General features: G+C 41.0%; 1 protein-coding gene across 1 annotated transcript in view; it reads left to right on the forward strand.

Moving 5' to 3' along the window:
* Positions 1-23,700, forward strand: part of RAPGEF3 (Rap guanine nucleotide exchange factor 3) — an 87,865-nt gene that overhangs the window by 17,556 nt on the left and 46,609 nt on the right. The window contains exons 3-5 of the mRNA XM_032238900.1: positions 17,155-17,208; positions 19,152-19,258; positions 21,781-21,902. Coding sequence (XP_032094791.1) covers positions 17,155-17,208; positions 19,152-19,258; positions 21,781-21,902 — 283 coding nt within the window. The remainder of the gene's footprint in view (positions 1-17,154; positions 17,209-19,151; positions 19,259-21,780; positions 21,903-23,700) is intronic.

Consider the following 23,700-nt stretch of genomic DNA (forward strand, 5'->3'; position numbering starts at 1 on the left):
GTGGGAGGGAAGGGCGGGGGGTGGAAGCACTTTGTTTCGCCTGCCGCTGTTTTTGCTGCAGGCCCTCTTTTTGTCCCACAAGATGTACCGGTAGGTGGTACAGTGGTAATGGCGGGAACCGGTTGCGCATGCGCTTAAATAGTTGGGGCGGACTTATTTTCGGGGGAGGGCTTATTAAGGTGCATGCTCTGAAAAGCCCGATTGGGTTTATTAGCAGGGCATGTCTTATTTTTGGGCAAACACAGTAGTGCTGTTTTTAAAAAAAATAGTGTTATACAAGTGATACCGTTTGCTGAAAATTATGTCTCTGGCTTCCATTAGCCTGAAGCTCTTTTTCTGAATATTGATTGAACTGTGACCCTTTTCCAGCATCTGAACAGTTCACTTGAAAGGGAGAGCAGATGTGGAAGTTCAGCACGGTGACTTCTAGGATAGGATAGAATCTAGGAGGAAAAATGGAAGCAACAGGAACAAATCTGTATACTGAGATTTCTGGTACAGGAAGTCCTCAACTTATGACCATAATTGAGCCCAAAATTACTGCTGCCATGTGAGCCATTTGTTAAGTAAATTTCCCCAATTTTATGTCCTTTCTTGACACAGTTGTTAAGTGAGTCAATGCAGTTGTTCAGTTAGTAACACGATTGTTAAGTGAATCTGGCATCCCTTTGCTTGTCTAAAGCCAAAGGTGATCATATGACCCCAGGATACTGCAACCATCATAAACATGAGTCAATGGCCAAGCATCGGATTTTTGACCATGGGGAGGCTGCAATGGTTATAAGTGTGGAAAATAGTCATAAGTCGCTTTTTTCAATGCTGTTATAACTTTGAACTGTCACTAAACGAACTGTTGTATGTTGAGCACTCCCTGTATAACCATATTCAGAAGACGTGGTTTCTCACTCCATTTATAGTGTGTCAGTCCTTTAGCCCAACTGAGGTAGTGTTGTCTCCTTCGACTCCTACTTTGGTTAGCTGAAAGTGTCAGCCTCTGTTTTGCTGCTTGCTTTTCGGCTGCCATTGAAACGGGGAGGGAGGGCATCAGTGGTGGGTTTCAAAAATTGTTCGAACCTACTCTGTGGGTGTGGCCTCCTTTGTGGGAGTGGCTTGCTGCCCATGTGACCAGATGGGAGTGGCTTGCCACCCATGTTACCAGATATGAAGATGCCGACGACACTTGTCAGAACCACCTTAAATTACCTCACACACAGCACTGGCCTGCATAAGAATATGATGTAAACTTGTTTTTTAAAAGGCATCTTTGGTTTGTGTTAAAACAACTTCAGCACACGCAATGTTCTGATTGCACCACAAACGCAGTAGTCATCCTTACCTTTCACAGAGGCACTGAGTTTTATAAATATGAGCCTGATAGTGTAGAATAATCATATCCAAGGACCAGTGGTGGGTTTCAAAAATTTTTGGAACCTCTTCTGTAGGTGTGGCCTGCTTTCCGGGTCCACTTGTGGAACCTCTTCTAACCGGTTCGGTAGATTTGATGAACCGGTTCTACCGAATAGGTGCGAACTGGTAGGAACCCACCTCTGGAGGGCATGGTATTTGGGAGTGGGAAATAATCTGTACAGGGGGACTGTTAATTGGGAGTTGTTCTCACCATCTATTGTGCATGTGGCAAGGAGGGGAGTTTCCCGCCAAGGCCAACTGTCCGGCATACCAACCTGATGATGATTTTTGAAGATGTCTCCCACCTGACAGCTGGGGAGATATTGGATTGGACTGTGGACTGGAGTTACCAAGGGGAGGGGAATGGGTTATGTATTATATCAAATGCTTTGCGCGCTTTTTGCTCAGATCCAGCTTTGCTTAGCTTCTATTTACCTATAATCAGTAAAAGTACTCTTAATTCTGCAAAATGGAGTTGAGTGGTTTCTTTCTTGGTTATTAAGTGAAGCAGTCTTGACAGAAAGCTTTTAACTGGAGATGCTAATGATTGAATGATTGTCTTGTGAGTTATAGATTCTCTTCTCAGGGCAAGGTGTGGAGCCAGCCAGGAGGTAAACAGAGAAAGCAGGGAAGCTCTTAGAGGTGAGGTATTATCTGCTGTTGGCAGAACAAATGCCAAAAGGCAAGGACAGCTTGATTCTTGTGCATTTCTGCCTTGGTAGCAAGCCAGATTTGACTACAAGTCTCTGCATAGCGATTCTTAACTAATGTGCTTGGCAACAGCAACTGGTATCTCTCTACCTCCTGAGAGCGAAGCTGAACCAGTTAATGTTTGGAGTTCAGTTTCCAGCCTCTTCTGCCACAAAACAGGTCAGACTGGTCCCTTTGAAGCCAAGTCCCACCATCACCACCACCTGGACATCTTTCATCTGTTTTGGAAATGCAATGCTGCCTTTTCGCAACCTGGCAAGCAAAAATATAACTCCAGCTTCCAAGGTTTCAGATCCTGCAACTTTTTTAAAAGAAAAAAAGCCATCATTTGCAGCTGCGATGGGTCAGTCAGAATTTGTTCACTCGCCCAATGTTAAGGTAAGGGGAGAAAACGGGGCAGGAACCCTATGCGTATTTATGTTTTCATTTGACGTTTATATATGGAGCACATTAAGTTTTATTTCTTCAGGAGTGAGTTAGGTTCAACTACAATTTTCTTTTTTTTGATCTGTTGCTAGAACTGTATTTGAAAATATCCCATCATCAGGAGGATCTGTTTGACAGATCTCTTCAATAGCTATTCATTACCCATGTTTATATGAGCACTATATTTTCATTATTCTCCTTTTTGTTTGATTGCGGCTCTTCTGGAGTAGGGGAGCCAAGTATCCTTAAGTACTGTCACATCAGACTCCTTGCTTCCTCAGAAGATTGCAACAATTAAGATGATTCTTCCTGGTGTGTGATTAAAATCAAACCTCTCCAGTGAAGTGACAGGGTGAGTTTTCAAGAATTGAAATGTTGCTTAGCTGTATCACTGTGGTGATTAAGGTGTTGGATGACATTTAGGGAGACTTGGCTTCAGGTCTCCATTCTGTTATGAAATTGTTTAGGTGACCTTGTGCCAGTAATTCTCAATGACATAGCCAGTTTGTGGTTCTGTAGCTAGGTTTGGGAGAAGGAAACATGGATTTCCATTTCCAGGAAGAAAGTAGGAAATGAAACTAAGTAAAATAAGTATATAGGTAAGAAACAAAATAAGGGGGAAGTGTTTATAGGTTTAATTTGGCTTACATAGTCACGGTGTAGGTATGTATATAGATACACACTCATATGCACATACACAAAGTGTACCAAAAGTCAATTCCAATATTTATTTCTTTCTTTCTTTCTTTCTTTCTTTCTTTCTTTCTTTCTTTCTTTCTTTCTTTCTTTCTTTCTTTCTTTCTTTCTCTTTCTTTCTTTCTTTCTTTCTTTCTCTCTCTCTTTCTTTCTTTCTTTCTTTCTTTCTTTCTTCTTTTTTGAGAAAATGTTACTTAGTGCTGTAATTAGGAATGTTCAAAGGTTATGTCTCAAACAAGTAAAGACCTGTTTTGAAAAAAAAACATCATTTAATGTAATTTTTATAACAAATTATTTATGGTTCCTGGCTTTTGTTACACCCTTTGTGTGTCTATGTTTGTGTGTGTGCATGCACTTTTGAGTCAGTTTTTGATTTCTGCCTGGACAAGTCATTGCAGTTTTCTTGGCAAGGCTATTTGGAAGTAGTTGCCATTGCCTGCCTATTACCGGCTTCCTAGGGGTTCCTAGGGTTGAGACCAAGGTCATCCAGCTGATTTTGTGCCTAAAGTGGGATTAGAACTCATAGTCTCCTGGTTTCTAGCCTGATGCATGTATTTGGTTATAAAAAAAAAATCCTTAGTCAACCTCCAACCCTGGGGTGATTGACTCACAGTGGACTCCGCCTTCCCTGAGTGTGACACAGATATAGTTTGAATAAGAGAATGGCTATCTCAAGATGAGGGACAGTTCTATAGCACATTTGCGTGAAGACAACGGCAATAAGATTTCCGTGTGCTGTTTTCTAAATGTGATTGGGTGAAGTGGTTTAACTAACCTAGCAGAATTCAAACTTTTTTCTTCTGTTTATTTCTAGTTTCCATTTTGAGTTGTGAATGACAATTCTTAATTAAGTGCCCTTTTAATCAAAGAGCAGCTGGTTTATATTACAAGTAAATCTAGCTGGATTAGACATCTATATGCTCAATACTTTATTGATTATAAGGATCAGCAGCTGAAAGTGTAAATTTGATGGATCTGGAGGGGTTGATAATCTAGCCCAGAAATTTTTTTTTTGTGTGATAATAGATTTTGATGTCCAATTTAATGGACCCATGAGAGGTTGTGGTTAAACAGTATCCAGCACATAGTGTTTCCTGAATAATGATGTCATTTTGTAATGGCTTCAGACAGGTGGGGAGTGACATCAAAATGCAACAAAAATGGTGCCACTAAGAAATAGAAGGGAATCAATGACATGTTCCAAGGGAGTTCAACTATTTGCAGTAGTGAAAGAATGCTCTCTTTAAAAAAAGAGGACAAAACATTCAGAAAATCCAACCCAACCTGTTCAGGAATTCCCAATGATTGAGAACAAACCGAGAAAGAAGAACTAAGGGGGAGGGAGATTGTATCTTCTGCTTGAATACCAACTTATAGTCAAACTGACTGTGCCAAGCATGATGTATTTAACTGTGATTTAGCTAAGATTCATGCAATGATTTAGAAATCTTAGTGGAAGGATTCATTCAATAAACTAAGCCAAAGGCAAATGGATCTCATTATGGTATATTATCTAGGAGAAATGTAGAGTTGATTGGTTGGAATCTCAAGCAAAAATAAGCCATGCACCCAGTCCATCTACTAGCAAATCCCTTCGCCACCCTTATATGTGATAGAAGGAGAATTAGATAGGAGCTGGCTTCTACTGCAGCCCAGATATTTCTCCCTGTGTTTTATACTCGGCATGCCCGTTATACATTTACCTGCCCATAAAAGAGATAATTTACTGGAAATTTAGGACCTTCTAGACCTCAACTTGCACCTGGACTGACTGGTGTCAAATGGAAAATTGCTTACATTTTCAGTGTTATCTCTGAGTACAGAAAGTGGCACCTGGCCCTTGGTACGAATGCCAGCCAGTCACGCCTACTCAGGTGATGTAATTGCATTGAGAGATTGCAGACCAGGCAATTTTTTCTGTCTAAACTAAGGCTTGCAGCAATGATGGGAACGACTTGTCCTTTTCTTTAAGCCTAACCCACAGAGTAGATGATAGGATTTAACCTGCATTTCTATGAGTGGGGTTTTCTGCACTCATCCTAGGTCAGAAATAAAAAAAGGGAATCGGTAGTTTACATGATTAATATAATGTCTGACCCATGATTCTAGTTCTTGAACGATTTCAAAAGAATGAGATCCTTCTCCTCCTCTGCCCCCCCTCCCAGTCTGCCCCACAGTTTTATGTTACTTAAAAGCGTGCTTGCTCTTGTGGCATAGTGGAATGAGAGATCCCTGGCTACAGGAAGGAATAAAGTGGTGTCCATTTTACTTTCCTTGCAACTTTCTCAGAGGCTGTTGCACTTGGTCAATCAAGAAATCAGAAGGAGCCAGCTAGCATGTTCTGATTAGCAAATGTTATTAAAAGGCATAAGCATTAGTGAGTAGCTGCTTACTCCATCAATTGAACTGTGTGGAATTGTGGCTCATGAGAACATCCATCTTTAATACTGTAACACTGTTGGTCAGAAAAAAAAGTTCTATCAGACTCCTCATTTTTTCAGCACCATAAACTAACGTATTTTTCAGAGTGTAAGAAAGAGGGTAAAAATCTGGGTGCGTCTTATCCACTGAATATAGCATTTTTGGCCTCCTGAAACCACACCTCCTTTGCAAAAATGGCTGTGCATTGCCTTTAGGAAGCTTCCAGAGTGCTCCTGAGGGCTGGGGAGGGCAAAAATGAGCGAAGAACAGGCCGTTTTTTGCTCGTTTTTGCCCCCCCAGCCCCTAGGAGCACTCTACAAGCCTCATAAAGGGTATGCATGCCCTTTTTTGACAAAAAAACAGATCTGTTTTCGTGAAAAACGGGCCAGTTTTGGGAGGTCTGCAGAGTGCAAAACTTTTTTTTTCTAATTTGCCTCTTCAAAATCTTGGTGTGTCTTATACTCTGGTGCGTCTTATACTCCAAAAAATATGGTAACTTGGCTGTTCTCCTCCAATATTTGATCAGTCAAAAGTCAATGGAAAGGCAACAGTGACCAACCCAGTGGGTTTTCTTTCCCCCCTGAATGATTTATGGGCATAACTGTGTCCCATTTTGGCTTGTTGGGCAAGGGAAGGAAGACATGAAGAGGCTTGTGCAGAATTGGGGCATGTCAGGTTGCCCTCAGCCAGCAGACAGTTTGGCTGTGAGTTGACACTTCTGCTTGGAGCCCAGCCCAGGCTGGAGGCACTGTTGCTCACTCCAGCAGTTGTCCAGCCCTTGTGCTGTTTGTCATGTAAACAGGTTGAGAGGCGGGTGCTGCTTGTGCTCCCCTGTGAGGGAAATGAGCAGCCCTGACGAGCTGACAGGACACCTTGGGAGGGAAGGGAGAGAGCGTTCTCCTGGGAGGACATTTCTTAGAATCCATTAAAAAACACATTAGTGGTGGCCCTATCGCTTCCTGAAATCTCCGCAATCGAGAAAGAAAGAGACAAAGGGAACCCTTTACGTCAAGCCTAAACTGGTACTCTCAGGGCTGAGATCATTTTCAATCTTTGGCTCAGGTTGAGAAGCAAGAAATAAAAATAAAATAATTTTCCAGCACCTTTGAGGAGGTAGTAGATGCAAATAGGGGCTGAATCAGAGATGGGTTCCTACCGGTATGGACCAGTTCAGCCAAATAGCTAAGTAACTCAGCTGGACACGTGACGGCACTGTTTCTATCCTGGGTGCCACCATCTTTACTTTCTGTTCTGCACATGCGCAGAACTATCTTCATTGAAAAAATGTAATTGTTTTCCTTTATTAATGGTGTGCACACGCGCAAACATTTTTAAGTACAAATGCGAAGCGAGCACACATGTGCAAAATCTTTCGGGCACCAACTGGTAGTAATGCTGGCAGGAACCCACCCCTGGGCTGAATGTGCTTCTTAAATCTGCCTTGGTGTCTGTTCTGTTACCTTTGCTTGACTCTCTCTCTATCTTCATCATTAACGCAATAATAGAGTTGGATGGGACCTGGAGCAGGGGTGGGATTCAATTTTTTTTACTATCGGTTCTGTAGGTGTGGCATGGTGGGCTTGGCTTGGCTTGGTGGGCGTGGTGGAAGAAGGATACTGCAAAATCCTCATTCCCTCCCAAACAGCTGGGACTCGAGAGGTAGAGAATAGATGGAGGCGGGGCCAGTCAGAGGTAGTATTTACCAGTTCTCCAAATTACTCAAAATTTCCACTACCAGTTCTCCTGAACTGGTCAGAATCTGCTGAATATCACTTCTGACCTGGAGGTCTTCTAGTCTTAACTCCCTGCAACAAAGAGAAAGCCAAATCTTTTTTGCTTCAAGGAGAGTTTTGGAAGACAGGCTAGAGTCACTTAATAGTGAGATGGACAGCATATAAATTTAATAAATAAACAAATTCAATCAAAGTATATTCCTCTCAGCCCATATAATTCCTCCTCTGTGCTGATTAAATCTTGCTCTTTCAGCCTTCTTTCACTGATGTATGTTTCATAACAGTGGTATGGCATCATTTCTTACGGCATAAGAAGGTCTTTTTTAAAGCTAGGTTCAGCCTTAGTTTCCCAAAACTTTTGGTTTTTCTTGCCAATGTTTAGGAAGTGGCTTGCCATAAATTTCTTGCAGGATTAAAAAAAAAATACTTTTGAAGTTAGCATCCTGCTGATCTTTCCTCCAAATGCACTACAGTAAAAGCCAGATGAAACCCTCTAATTTTGAAATTAGTCAAAATTGGCCTCATGCTGCTACGTGCATGATTTTCACCAATATGTAAAAAACCCTTCAGATGGTAGGTCTTGAATGGATAATAACACTGGAAAGTTGACACGTTTTCCCTGAAGTTTAAATGAATCAGATAATTTACATGGTTGTTCAGGAGAACAGAGGGTTGTCTAAACCTGTGTACGTGGCGTTCCCCCAGGTTTTTTTAAAATAGACTTAAATAGACTTAAAAGATTATTTATAAGCATCTATTTATTTCATCTATGTGTATTTGCATATTAATTAAATAATGGTTCTGAAGAACGTGTTTGTGGATTACATGTGATTTGCCAATACACAGCAAGCAACACTTTGAGAAGAATATTTCTATGTGAGTGAAATGGGACAAAACGGCTTAAAATCCTCTATTAAAAATGTAGTTTTAAAAGCTCTTTTTTATTTTTTTTTATTTTTTTAACACAAATAATACAAATAGTACATATACATCTGAATACAAAAAAAAGAAAGAGAAAAGAAAAAGGGAAAAAACACATATTACAGTGTACCTCCACCCTCTGGTGACCTTCCCCCCCTTATATTTCTTAGATATACACTATATTATGTTTTAAAAGAACTCCAAAACAGTGCAGCATAAGCAGTAATGAGCAGGTGAACATGGTGAGCAAGCAGCATTTCATTTACCGTGTTTTCCCGAAAATATGACATGTCCTGATAATAAGGCCATGCCACATTTTTCTGTTGGGCAAAAATTTAAGATCTCCCCCACAAATAAGGCCCCTCGACAACCCCCCACCTCTGGTCAGGCCGTTCACCAACCTTGGCTGCTCGTGAGTGTGGTCGCGTCATGGCTGTTGTGTTATGCCGCTACGACAGTGCAACACAGCCATTCACCCCTGAGGCTGTGCCCGGCTCTTTGGGAGTCTGTTCACTAGAGAGAAGCTGCCTGGCAACTCCAAAACAATAAACTCTCCCGTCATAATAAGGCCCAAGCCATATTTTGTGGGTAAAAAGAAAATAAGACCCTGTCTTATTTTCAGGGAAACGTGGTAGTTGCAAATAACATGGCTTACAAAATGTTTTGTGACAACATTTTATCAATAGAATTGAGGAGGAGGAAGAGACAAAGAAGAAAGGAAACACAGTAAATTCTGAGAGGTTGGATGGTCAGCTGCAAATATGAAAAAGTCATAATAGTTGCTGATTCCAAAGGCTGGATCCTAAGAACTGTGGCTGCTTATTATGGGTGAAGAAACAAAAGTGAAGATGAACAGACAGAAAGCTATAGTCCTGACCTAAAATGTTTATGATTAAGAAGAAATCAGAGAATCGAAACTTTAGTGTGGCCACCCTTCAGCAGATCAGGGCCTATGCAGTTCTATCACATCAAAGAAAAGAGATGGTGCAAAACTCCTGAAAAAAGAAAATAAACAAAGGGACATATTCAGTGGATGAGCAACTAAAAGCAAGACGCAATTAGAAGAAATTCTGCATCAAAGGAATTGAGAGACAGCTTTGAAATGCTCTCCAAAGAAACAGGCTCTGAACATTTATGAAGGGGGGAAAAAAGGAGAGACAATGCTCAATGGGAGACAGGGAACAATTGTGTCAGCTGATGGCCAACGACCAAGAGGAGCCAAAACAAATGTATATTACCTCATGCATTGTGTTGTCTTCCAAGATTAGTGATTGTGGCTTTGAAAATTCCTTTTCACCCTGCTGATCCACTGAGGGACAAATAACATTGCAAAGTACAGTTACAGCTGTATCATTATGCACTCTGAAGAAATAGCAAGGAAGTTTAAAGAAAATGACATCAGGTAAAGGGTATTGTATGTCACGTTGTCACGGAAGCGTCACGGGACATATCGGGACATTTCCCCCCTTCGCTAATCCGGGAGTGGCCAGCGCGTGATGCATCTGGCTTCTGGGACGCGAGTTTGACACCCTGTTGTATGTTGAGAGTAGTTTGAGGAATGTGGGTGACCTGATATAAGGATAATGAAAGAGGTGTGGCAAAAATAAAAATGTACAGAGGAAAGAAATAGGTTTTAATGGCCTTTGAAAGGCTAGAAGTGGGGATCCCTTTGTTTGATTCTTTTTCTTTTGTCAGCTCTTTTGTAGTACTACTACCTTTCTCTGATATATTTCTTTCATATATTTTAATCGGTTCACCAACAAATGCGCGCCTGACAAATGCGTGCCTCCAAAACCGCTGCGACAAAGCAGTGAAATTGAAAGCGCACCCACTAAAGCACGTTGACAAATGCGCGCCGACAAAAGTGTGCCATCGAAAACAACACGAAAACAATGGTAACAACGTTAACAACCCTAACCCTTACCCTAACCCTAACCCTAACCCTAACCCTAATCCTAACCTAAAAACCCTAATCGCGCTTTTGTCGGCGCGCATTTGTCGGGCGCGCATTTGTCGGGTCACAATTTTAATCTGTTGAAGGGTGGACACATGGTTCCTTATTTAATGAGCACTCATTAACAATTATTCAAATTTATGATGGCACTGATAGATTGATAGTTATAACTGGACCTTGTACTTACAGCGGGCAGTCATGTGACTATGACCTGGGTACATGGTGTCCAGCTTGTAGTTATGACATTGCAGCATCCCATGGTCAGGGGATTCCAATTTGAAACTTCCCTGCTGGTTTTACACAAGCAAAATGTACAGGAAAGCTGGCAGAAAATTGAAAGCAATGGTCATATGAGGTCCTTGCTTAACAACTCCGTGCAGTTCTCACTTAATAATAGGCAAAACAAGCTGGTCCTTAACTTTGATAAATCAAAAATTTTAGTTTTTGCTAAAAGACCAAGCCAATACTCCTGGCAAATAGAAGGATATAGTTTGGAACAGGTTAGAACATTTAGATACCTTGATGTGGTTTTCCACTTGCTAGGGACATGGAAGGCACACCTGGATCACACATTGCAAGTAGCCATTAGGTCCTCAAATGCAATCAAACATTTCTTTTATACAGGTGGAGGTCAGTTAGTACCTGCTGCCTTAAAACTTTTTGAGGCCAAAACATTGGCACAGATTCTTTACGGGGCACAATCAGGAATCCTTGCAAAGAGAGACTTGCTAGAAACCATACAAACTAAATTCCTGCAAGCCATCTTAGCCGCACCCAATGGAACTCCAAATGCCCAGTTAAGAATTGAGACAGGCATACCTCAAATTCAGGGAAGAGCCTGGAAGATGATGATCATTTATAGGCTTAAAATGCATTTCTTTCCAGAAGGACTGTCCCCACTAGTGTTGACTGACAATTTCCCATCCCCCTGGAAACAGGCAATTGATCACAAGCTGGGCTCTTATGGGCTCTCACCATTATTCTTAATGTCCCTAGGTTTTGATCAAGCAAAGCAAGTAGTAATCAATAGAATGAAGAACTAAAGAGGTTGCCTCTCCACAGTAGGGATAGAATCAAACAGGGTGTGTGGGAATCGGCAAGATATCTAAATGACCTGATCTTCCCAAAACAAAGAATAGCTTTCTTCAGAGCCAGATTTAACATTCTTCCTTCTGCACTCCTCCAGGACAGGTATAAGAGAACACCTATAGCAGAACACATTTGTATATGTGTTAAAGGAGAAGTGGAAGATAATTCACATGTTCTATTACACTGCGAGCTATACAGAGCTTGTAGGCCTGTACATATTCTCCCCTTATTAGAGAGATTGCCAGTGAGGGCAGGCAATTTTTATGTAGGCTTTCTCCTCCAGGACACTAACCCAGTTAGCACATATGCAGTGGCAAAGTTCTGTGCTGCTGCAATGTCCATAGGAAAAAAATTGGCTACAGAAGTATAGTACCATCTTGTACCAATTATCTGGACATACCTTTAACAATCTTTGGACCATTATGTTATTATCCACTTTTAATGTCAATACTTTTTAATTATATTGTAATGTTAGTATTTTTTAACATAGTGTAAAAACTAATGTGTATTGCTGGTCTTTGACCGTAATAAAATTTTTACTTACTTACTCACTTAATAATGGCATCCAGGACTGCCGGAACTGCCATCACTAAGCAGTGTGGTCATAGGGTTTTTCAATTTATGATGGCATTGCTTGACAATGGAGTTCCCAGTTCCAATTTCTGTTGTTAAGTGAAGACTATTTCTACAAATAGATAATGTTGGATTGGATGGAGTTCTGTGGAGAAAGAAAGGGGAGGACTGAGTCTGATTAGGTTTTTGAAGCATGATGGCTGGGAGTTGAAATTAAGTTGAATTCTAGGAATTAAAGTCCACCAGTCTTAAAGTTGCCAAGGTTGGAACCCCCCCCCCCCAGCTTAAAGGAAAATAAGATATATTGCTGTGCCAAGGTAGAAAGGATGAAGCTCTGGTTTTCAGAAGGAGCAACAGTGGAGGCTGGCGGCTTCTTGTGAGGTGGCTGTGAGGGGCTGAAGAGAGAATGTGTTGCTTTAGTGATGGATCCTGGAAGTAAGATGCAACATGGGGTTCAAAAAGCCCCTAACCTTTTTAGTGTTTGAAAGTCATTGAGACCTGACTTTTTTTTACTGAGGTACTGGGATAAAGGTAAAAATAAAGGTTCCCCTTGCGCATATGTGCTGGTCATTCCTGACTCTAGGGGGCAGTGCTCATCTCCGTTTCAAAACTGAAGAGCTAGTGCTGTCCGAAAGTGTCTCTGTGATCATGTGGCTGGCATGACTAAATGCCAAAGGCACACGGAACGCTGTTACCTTCCCACCAGTGGTGGGATTCAGCCAGTTCGCACCTATTTGAGAGAACCAGTTGTTAACTTTCTAAGCAGTTCGGAGAACTGGTTGTTGGAAGAAATCTTTTGTTTTTTTCCACTTTACAGGGCTAATCCTGTAAGAAAGGCAGGAAAGAAACATTCTGGTGGTGTTTCTAGCCTAATCTTTATTGCCCTAATTACAGAAACTGCCTCTCCGGTTAACCCTTATTACATTGTAACAGCTAAGGCGAAGCGCCCATCGACCCGAGTGACCTTGAGTTGGCCTTGCCCACCCAGTCATATGACCACTGAGCCCCACCTACCCAGATGGTCATTAGGGCAGAGAACCAGTTATTAAATTATTTGAATCCCACCACTGCTTCCCACGAAAGGTGGTCCCTATTTTTCTACTTGCATTTTTACGTGCTTTCGAACTGCTAGGTTGGCAGAAGCTGGAACAAGTAACGGGAGCTCACTCCATTATGTGGCACTAAGGATTCAAACCGCCGAACTGCTGACCTGACAAGCTCAGCATTAGTCCTTGACATGTGACAACAATTGAGTGAATCACTGCAGTTGTTAAGTAAATCATCTTGTTGAGCATGATTACTGGACACCTAATCAGAAGGTGCTCTTCAGCTAACAAAGTTAGTTTTGCTAATGACACCGGTGTTCTGGTATGTCAAGGTGCTTTCTGCTCCAAAGTACCATATAGCGCACCTGCTACTTTGCTTCCCCTACAATGTTTAATAATAGCTTGCTGGAGAAGATGCCGTGACCGAATTCACATAGAAGGTGCCTTGTGGCATGATGTGTGAACCCAGCTGCTGCCTGCTGTCTTCATCTTCAAATCATACAATGCCTTCCTATCCGTTTTTATTCTGAAATAACACACTGTGTTCCATGGGTTTTTAATTCCACGGTAACCGTGTTTGCCTTATCTCGGATTTCACTTTTGTGTTTTGCCAGATGTTAATCCGAACTTCCACTGTCCTTTCTCTTTCTTGGTTTCTTCTTCTGTGTTGAATGCAAGTTGGCCATCTGTACCAGAAAAATGCTAGCCTTTCATGTCCATGTTGCAAGCTGATCAGTATCTGAAGCAGCTATTGCAAAGAATGTGAGCAACACAGTTGTGTTTATTGAAATGTTTTCGTGGGCTCTTGTTGAAGCACTCAGCATTCCGGTGCATTCCAGGCAAGCCACTCTGCAGTTTGCTGAAGTGTCAAAGGGAGTAACTCTTGTAGTTTGCTGCCTGCTTGTTATGTCATTTACTTTCTTCTGTTTACGCACAGCTGTTTACCCAAGAGGGGGCTGAGAGGGGGGGGGGAATCAAAATGCCATTCTTTCCCATTCTGCTGTCCATAAAAAAACACTGCTTGAGTTAGCCACCTCATCATTATTTCGCCGTAAGAAGACTGGCCTGTTGAAATAGTGCAATCTAGGTTTTCCTCTGCTTTTTTCCTGATATGTATTGATTTGCATCCCAAAGAAAGTGGGGCTTAGTTTGATATTTTTTGATGGCAGTTTAATTGCCGAAGGAAAGATTGCATCTATAAATGGGTGATATTAACATCAAATAATGTGTTGAAGCATTAGTCACACCAGGAACCTCAGAGTAAGCTTTCACATCTTTGTAGTAATTATATTTTTCAGCAAGAGCACACTGTAGATCCTTGGTATCCACAGGAAAACAGGGATAATAGTATTTTCTTTGTGGTTTTATTTTCTACACACAGATGTAACACCATGACCTCCAGCAAATATACATTACATGATCCTGAATGATCATATAGCAATGTTCTTTCCTTCATCTCCCTGATAAACATTTGTTGGTGACATCCTGGTACGGTCACATTTCCATTACTGTATCTCAGGGTTGGAGAACCTGCATCCTTCCAGATGCTTTCATAATTGGTCATGCTAGTGGGAGCCGTTGAAAGCTGACATTTGGCAACATCTGCAGGGTCACCAATTCACCATCCCTGGGTTATGGGGCAAAGCGTGTGAGTTTAAGAAGGGGCTACAAAAACACTCACATAGTTTTTCCAATGTATATAACCAGTAATGAATTGGGGCTAAAGAGCTGTTGCCCCTGTCTCGAATGGTATGATTGTTGTGGGTTTTTAAATTATGTATTGTTATGTATTGTTATGTCCTGTCTTTTTATCTTCTGTCTGTACCCCCCTTCCCTGATTTGAATTGTGAGCCACCCTGAGTCCCCTTGGGGAAAAGGGCGGCATATAAATGAAATAAAATCAATCAAATCAAATGTGGTCTGATTTGCCTACCAGCATGCCATTGGAAAAGGCTATTGTAGCCATTGAGTTTTCCACCCAGCCATTTATCTCTTACGTTGTGGGTCTTTGAGGAGTATGTGAATGACCGCAAAACCTCTACAAGTGCTGGTTAAGCAGGGACGTGCGTTTCGGTTTTCTTTAGGGGTGAAATGGGAGTTCGAGTTATCTGTTCAAACGTTGATTTACTTTTTAAGGTTGCTTTTAGTTACAGCCTCTATGCCTGACCTATGGCTCTAATATAATACCATTCCTCATCAAATGTTAATTGGGGAGAGGGGCAGAGACTTTCTCTCAAAACGACTGTCCTCCAGAAGCAAAATAATATATGCTCAGCAGCTGCAGGAAGGTCTGGAGTGGGGCTTTTCTTCCTTTGCAGGTCACAGAATTGGAAATCAGTGTGAGTCACAGTTAGTAGAAGAGGGTGTGGAAGGAAGGGAACAAGAAAAACTGATAAAAATGTTTTGATTTTTTTTTGAGAGGGGGGGGGTTATTTCCATCTGTCTTGGCTAAAGCGATGTCATCCTATTACAGAGGTAGGCGGATATCGGTTCAGACCTGTTTGGGCGAATGGTAGTGCCAGGGGTGGGTTTCAACCGGTTTGCGGCGGTCCCTGCGAACTGGTTGGTCGGCGAACCCGGAAGTAAGTAACTTCCGGGAACAGCGAAGGGCTCACCCGCCTGCCCGCGCTCCTTACCTGGTTTTGACAAGTTCTGCGCTTCCACGCATGCGCAGGATGCATACAGCGCCTGCGCGATCCTCCAGGAGCAGCTGGAGCATTGCACAGACGCTAGTACGCATGCGTGCACCGCACGCGTGCACGAGGACGCCGCCGGCCCCATTCCAACCGAACCGGTTGGAACAGGGTGAGAACCCCACCCCTGGGTAGTGCTGACCACCGGCTCGGCCCTCCCACCTGCCATGGTGCTACCCTGTCCTATATATCTCACTCTCTGGCTCATTCGACCCACCCACACAGCCCAGCTGATTTCCACACCTCACTCGTTCTACTTACTGCGGCTGCCCGACAAGGTGTGCTGGAAGCCGTGTGCGTGAAATTGCCGTGTGTTTGAAGCCACGTGTAAGCTCACATTTTCCATTCTACACTAGGCGAACCAGTTGTTAAGTTATGTGAAGCCCACCTCTGCCCTATTAGTAATCAACTCTAGTTCTCATGATGCTCACAACCCTGTATCTCATTTATTTTTCAATTGCGGAAAAACACGGAAGTGCAAAATCCTGCCTCTTTTGTTCACTTCATATAGTGTAGATGGCTAGATTAAGCCTATTTCCTATGAGAAAATGGTTTGCATTTATTCATGGTTGTCTTTAATGCGAAGAACCTACACTCCCTTGACTGGGATTATCTGATCTTTTTAAACATAACCGCTCACCTCATTTTTGAACAAATTTTTGTTTTACATTCCCTTCGATTCCATCTGCTTGTAAAGTCAGGCTTCTACATGTATTTAGGTACAGCTATCTCGGTATCTACCTAGGTTGATAAATGTTCATTTTCAGCTGCTCTGGCGTGAAAGACATGTGCTCGCTGTGGAAAAGCAGCAAGAATGATATTTCTACAGTAAATGCCAGTGGAATCTTCCTTTCTTCCTTTTTAAAAATCCCATATTTGGTTACAATATCATTTTATTCACATCAAGGTGGAAGCTTGCCTTCAAGAAATTGTGGGAGCTTCATCACTGGAAGCTTTCAAGAAGAGACTGGACTGCCATTTGTCTGAAATGGTGTAGGTTCTCCTGCTTGGGCGGAGGATTGGACTAGATGACCTCCAAGGTCCCTTCCAACTCTGTTAATTTGTTAAAAATCTGTTAAAGTCCAAATACTTTCATTAAACCGTTTATGATTCCTGTTTTGTTATTCATTGAAACTGCATATTTTTGTAGAAAATAATTGCACTTTCTGGAGATCCAGAACTAACTGGTCAAAAGTGCTGTGAGTTATTTTAAAACTGGTGTGTGCTTGTGTGAGTGCACACATGCTATAGGTAGGTAGCTATAATGAAAAATGAATCCGATTCTAAAATAAAACTTGGAACTATACTAACACATAACATAATATAAAAATAAATCTCACACTGGGTCTTTTGGTCATTTCCTTTGAATGGGGGATACTATTTATATTACCCTGGGTTTAACAAATGTAAGAGAAAGTTCCTTCCTCAGTTTGTAACATGTCTAAGGAAATGTTCTTGATTTTTGTCTTGGTTTTTGTTTCCAGACTCCTCTTCCAGAGAGTGAATCAACTCTGGTGCCTGGACACAATCTAAAGCAGGTAATAAACATGACGTGTGCAAACAAAAAAACATATCAGCCATAATTGTAACTAAGTTCATTCACTCCTTGAGGTCTAGCACCACCATCTCTAAATAGGTATCCTCTACAAAAGTTGTCCATTCCAGGCGGTTTTGGTAGTTGTAATGCCAACATCTCCAGAAGATTCCAAGTTTGGGAAGATGACCTCTGTGGTTCATTGTAACGCTACACATAGTGAACCAACTCAGCCAGCAATGAATTTACTAATGGGAGTCCTTTGTTCAAATCTGTATTCTGCCTTGAATTTGCTAATTTTCATTTTACACATTCTTTCTGCAGTCTACGCAAACTATTCTAATTATTATGATAAGTTGGTGCTTGTAGAATAATGTGATCACATGAAAATGCTATCTAACATTCAGATATTTATTAATAAAAGTATTTATTCATACTATAAGAGCTGGAGGCATCTCATGTTCTTTACTGATGCTATTGACCACAAGAATGTAACATTTATATTTAGGAATCCTGGTTGTTAATTCTTGATTGGTGTTTTTGTTGTGAACATACAAAATTATGCAAATTCAAGTTGCACATTTTTTGGGATTGAAATTCAGAACAGACATTTCAAAACATGGGAACACCCACATACCACCTGTTTGCATCTTCTGAAAACCTACTTAAATTTTACATCAGTTTTTTTTAAAAAAACAATCAGCTCAAATGTATTTGTTTACAACTCTGATTTAAGTAGCTTTTCAGAACATGCAAACAAATACATTTGAGGTGAGATCATTTTTAAAAAAATCATATGTTTCATAGGAATTATCTCTTTAAGGCAATAAAAATATTAATATTAAAAATATTAAAAATATTTTATCACCCACCTGCTCCTAGTCACTTTTCAATGCACATGTAAGGCACAAGTGATCAGACGAGAGCTGGTTCTTGACCTAGGACCAAAATTGTGATTGAAATTTCTGTCATAGGTTCTTGTAGTCATAAGTTGAGTCATACCAAATTTTACAACGATTTTTATGGCAATCATTAAGCAAATCACTGCAGTCGTTAAGTGAATCACATGATCATTAATCAAATCCAGTTTCCCCCATGGGTGTTTTTATGCCACTTCCCCCCAGGAATTGGCAACTAGTCATAAATTCAAACTAGCAGTAGCGAAGCACCCGAATTGTGATCATTGACTATAGGGGTATTGCAATGGTTATAAATGTGAGTATAGGCCATAAGTCACTTTTTTCAAGGCTATCTTAACTTTGAACCAGAGATGGTATTCAGCAGTTTGTGACCTGTTCTGAAGAACCGGTAGCGGAAATTTTGAGTAGTTTGGAGAACTGGTAAATACCACCTCTGACTGGCCCCATCCCCATCTATTCTCTGCCTCCCGAGTCCCAGCTGATTGGGAGGGAATGGGGATTTTGCAGTATCCTTTCCCTGCCACACCCACCAAGTCACGCCACGCCCACCAAGCCACGCCCACAGAATTGGTAGTAAAAATGTTTAATCTCACCACTCCTTTGAACCATAATTAAACAAATGGTTGCAAGCCAAGGACCATCTGTATTAATGGCTACGAAGCATGAGGGTTATTGGACACCATGTGACTCAGAGGCAAGTGTGAGTTGTAATACCCTTTGTTAGGTGATATGAATGGGAAGATGATATGCAGATAGGCCATCCCCACTGTGAGAGTACATTTCTAGAGTTTAGGATTGCTTTTCTCACTTTTTTTTACTTTTACAAAGGTTGCTGTTCTATGTATCTCCAAAGAGAAGTATTTATCTATATAGTGTTTCTGCTAATGCTTTGGCTAGAGATGACTTCTTAAAGCATGTCCAGCAGCTCTGACCTCTTGCTGTCCTGCCCAAATAAGTATACCCCGACATTTGAATATCCAGAAAATGAGATCAAATGCAGTAGCCCCTCTTGCATTTTATTTTGCAGGCTTCCTCCAACAAAATCCGGAGAGCAGGGAGGCTCCTCTGCGCACACTTGGTAGTCATGTATCCAGATTTAATCCGCGATCATAAGCATCACCTCCGGCTTCACAGGTACATATACATTTGTGGGCCCCGGAGCAAGAAATGAAAAGCAACTGGTACTTTTCCCTCCCTCCCTCATGGGCTAGGTTGAAAATGAGGTACAGGTCAGTGGTGGGTTCGCTGAGAGGGTGTTTTGCGCACCGCACGTTGCTGTGCATGCGCAGTTGACTGAAAACTGTTCTGCACATGCGCAGAAACATGCTGGCGACAGCAGAAGAGACTGGGGAACTGGTTCAGGGGCATGGCAGGCCTGGGTCACTGCCGGTTCCAGAGACCCAAGCCCCCATACCACTACCAGATTGTTGGGGGCAATATGCTGACTCTCTGTAAACCGCTTAGAGAGGCCTGAAAGGCCTATGAAGCGGTATATAAGTCCACTGCTATATACCAGTTTGGCTGAACCAGTCCGAACCAGTAGGAACTCACCACTGGTACAGGTAGATGACACTGCCGTTTTCTCTAAAGATTTTATGAGTGTCGTCACAAGCAAAACATCCAGGGATGTGTTACATGAGAATAATGAGGCTTCTGAGTGTAGATTTACACAAGTCTGGAACTCTTTCCTTGACAGTATTCAATTGCCATTGAATTAACTGTTCTGGAAGAAAAACCTTGCAGAGTCTTGTACAATAATTGTTTATTTCAGCAATCATTAAGAAGCCATAATTCGTAATTCTTAACTGCCCATCTTCCTTAGAGACGATCTGTGGCTGGTGTATGACTTATGGGGACATTTATTTGCATTCATTTTTACCTGTACCGTATTTTCACGACCAAAAGCCGCACCGGATTATAAGCCGCAGTATCAATTAATGTTAATTTTTCAAACTTTTTCCACATATAAAGCGCACCGGGTTATAAGCTGCACGTTTCCCGACGCTTCTGGACATCTGTTGCAGTCGCGAGGAGGAGCGGAGAACAGCGCAAAGGTTCTTGGCGCTCCAGGAAGCCGCGAAAGCAGTTGGGAGAGGCGCACGGCTTGGTTTCTCCTCCCTGGACGTCGCAGCAGCAGCCCCAAACTCACCGATCTCAGTGTTGCCCCGATGCGAAAAACACAGAGTTCGGTGCGCTTGGGGCTGCTGCTGCGACGTCCAGGGAGGAGAAACCAAGCCGTGCGCCTCCCCCAGCTGCTTTCGGGGCTTCCTGGAGCGCCAAGAACCTTCGCGCTGTTCTCCGCACTCTCCTCGGCTCATCACAACTGCAATAGACGTCCAGAAGCGGCAGGGGCTATCGAGCTGGAAATCCAATCCCCATTAGCCCCAAAAGCCGCTTCTGGACATCTATTGCAGTCGTGAGGAGCGGAGAACAGCGCGAAGGTTCTTGGCGCTCCAGGAAGCCCCGAAAGCAGCTGGGAGATCTTTTTCCACATATAAAGCGCACCGGGTTATAAGCCGCACTGCCGGTTTTGGATCAAATTTTAGGATTTTCAGTGCGGCTTATAGTCGTGAAAATACGGTACATATAAATTTGCATTATCATATGGATAATGAAACAAACAAAATGTTAAAAAGTTGTGTTATTTATGTAGTTATTTACCAAGCACATCAAATTATATCAAAGTAACCAAAATACCTTTACAATTCCCAAGGCATATCACGAATTTTGAGCACCCCTAAAGTTTGGAAATTGAAAATTGAAAAATTTGACCTGCCCTAAAATTGGATATGCATGTATCCAAACCTATATGAAAGTGGTTTTATACTACATGTTCCCATATGAATGTCAGGTAATGAACCCTGAATGATTTGAGTTCAACTGATTATAGAGTTCCTTGATTAGAGATGAAATGAAATTAGAATTTTAGATTTTCAAGATACCTAAAGAACATTTTGCAAGTATGGAGTAAGGTGCTGGCTGCAGAATTCTGGGAGTTGAAGTCTATGCATCTTAAAGGTCTCAAGGTTGAGAAACCCTGGAATACGTGACACTCTGTTTTTATATGCTGCCATTCCTGGTAAAGCCAAATCTTTCTAATTTAAGATGTTGTTTCCATAGTGGATACTTCTAGGAAAATTATGGCTTAATGCAAGAAGTCTTCTCTTCTGTTGCTCCCCAGCATGCTACTTCTGATCCGGAGTCACAAAGTACATCTTTTGCCAACTTATGTGAGCAAATTTCTCAGTCAACTGATATCTGGAATTCTTCTAAGGGACCTAACCAGGAAACTTCAGTAACATACATACCTGTTTTCTGTTCCTAACAATGGATGAAAAGGGACAGTAGCTTCTGTAACAAACCATTGTGATCTCTTTAAAATGGAGAGGCATGAAGCTATGCACAAACACAAGTATAATCATTATTTTAATCAACTCCAAAGAACTCCCATGCTCAGAGAGGATATATTTTTTTAATAAGGTGATCCCTGCATTTTCCAAATATTCATTTAGTGGTCCATGATTGGAGAAAATGTAAGAAACATCGACCTGAAGCTTTCTCAGTGAACAATCCTACCTGGAATTTGAAGCATGCCCTCTTAGTTATCTCAATCTCAAAACCACTTGGAAATCACTGTCATTTTGTGTTTCTTTCAGGCAGTGTTGTTCTGGGAAGGAGCTGGTAGACGCACTTCTTAGCGCAGGACTTTCGGTGCAGACCCGCAGCCAGGCCCTTGGGCTTTGTCAAGTGTTGATGGATGAAGGAGTACTGACTCATGGTAAGTGTCACTCTCTATGTGAGAAAAAAAAAGGCAGTTTGCAAAATACTCTTATCTGCATTACTTTTAGCTAAACTATTGGAAATGTAATATTCTCATCCTTCATGCCCAGGGTTTATTTTTAATCACTATTTGAGATCTTTTGAGAACTTTGGTTTATGCTCCTAGTCTCAATACAATTCCTAGTGGGGAATTCTACACTTGCTTATTACAGGTAGTACTTGATTTATGGTTACAATTAAGCCATAGTTCTGTTGCTAAGTGAGACCGGTATTGAGTGAGACCGGTGTTGAGTAAATTTTGCCCCATTTTATGACCTTTCTTGCCACAGTTGTTAAGAAGTGAATCACTGCAGTTGTTAATGTTAATAACAAGGTTGTTAAATGAATCTGGCTTCCCCATTGACTTTGGTTGTCAGAAGGTCACAAAAGGGGATTGCGTGATTCTGGGACACTGTGACTGTCATAAATACAAGTCAGTTGCCAAGTGTCTGAATTTTTTTTTTTTAATAGATGTTTTTTAATTTTAATTTAAAACAGGTACAGCATCTTTCTTTACATCTGTAAAAAATGTGTCAATCAATTACAGATAAGTTTTGGTACATCTCCACCGTCAACCAACATAACTCATATTAACTAAGGCATTATTATATATCCATTTTCATTTAACTGTAATTATTATTTAGAAATATTAATAAAAGTAATAATCTTGAACAATCCCTGCCCACACCGGTGGGAAAAGAAAAAATCAACAAAAAAGGGCAAATAAAAATTAAAATAAAAATTAAAAATAATACAAAAAAAGACAAAAACGACAAGAGACAAGGCAGGAAAACAAAACAAAACACAGGTGTCTATTATGAGAAAAAAAGAAGTATATCAACTGGTTACAACATGCTTTGGTGCTTCTCTTCCATTAGCTCATATTAATTCAAATATCTTAACTCAAATATTTACCATATCAACATCATTATACCTCCAGTTTTAATTACCTATGGTTATTTAAACATCCTTCATCCTTAGCTATGCCAAAGAATTAATCCATAACACATGCTGACAATTCATTTACTTATTTGTAAAATCCTCTATTATCATCAAATCCTCATGTCCTATTTTAGCTGAGCATCCATAATATTTAATTATATCATATATCATAACATTTTCCCAGTATTGATTAACATTTGATTGTATGTATTTTATTTAGTTTTTTTAATAGTGATAATTATTGTAGTTAATACTCTTTATGTATAATCTAAAAATGTTTTCTCATATCCAATTGTTAGTTATCATATCAACTCCACATTATATACATTACTATCAATATCAATTATTATTCAACTATATCTGTTACAAAAAAGAGCAATTAGGTTTAGCTAGTTTTCAATTGTATTCTTCAGTCTATCAGCCAGTTCCAAATTATATATATTACTATCCATATCAGTCATTATTCAGCTATATCTATTACACATTAAGGTAATCAGATTTAGCTAGTTTTAAATTGCGTTCTTCCATCTGTCAGCCAGTGTCTCTCCAATAGCAAGATCTTCTCAAACCAATTGCCATGCGTTGGATAAATTTACCAAATGTTTTCATAAGCAAATCCAGACAAAGATATCTTCGCACCATTGGACTCTGAATATCAGTGATGAAATAATAATGTTGTCCCGGGCTTGTAAAATTTTCCAAATTAACTTTAATTCTCAAGGGTGGATTTTCCATTCCTCCTGCACTCTGTCTCTTTAAATGAGTCTTCTTTATAGCTCCCCCCCTCCTTTCTTCCTCTGAGATAGACCAGACAC

This window comes from Thamnophis elegans, chromosome 2 (assembly GCF_009769535.1).
Source record: "Thamnophis elegans isolate rThaEle1 chromosome 2, rThaEle1.pri, whole genome shotgun sequence".
Lineage (NCBI taxonomy): Eukaryota > Metazoa > Chordata > Lepidosauria > Squamata > Colubridae > Thamnophis > Thamnophis elegans.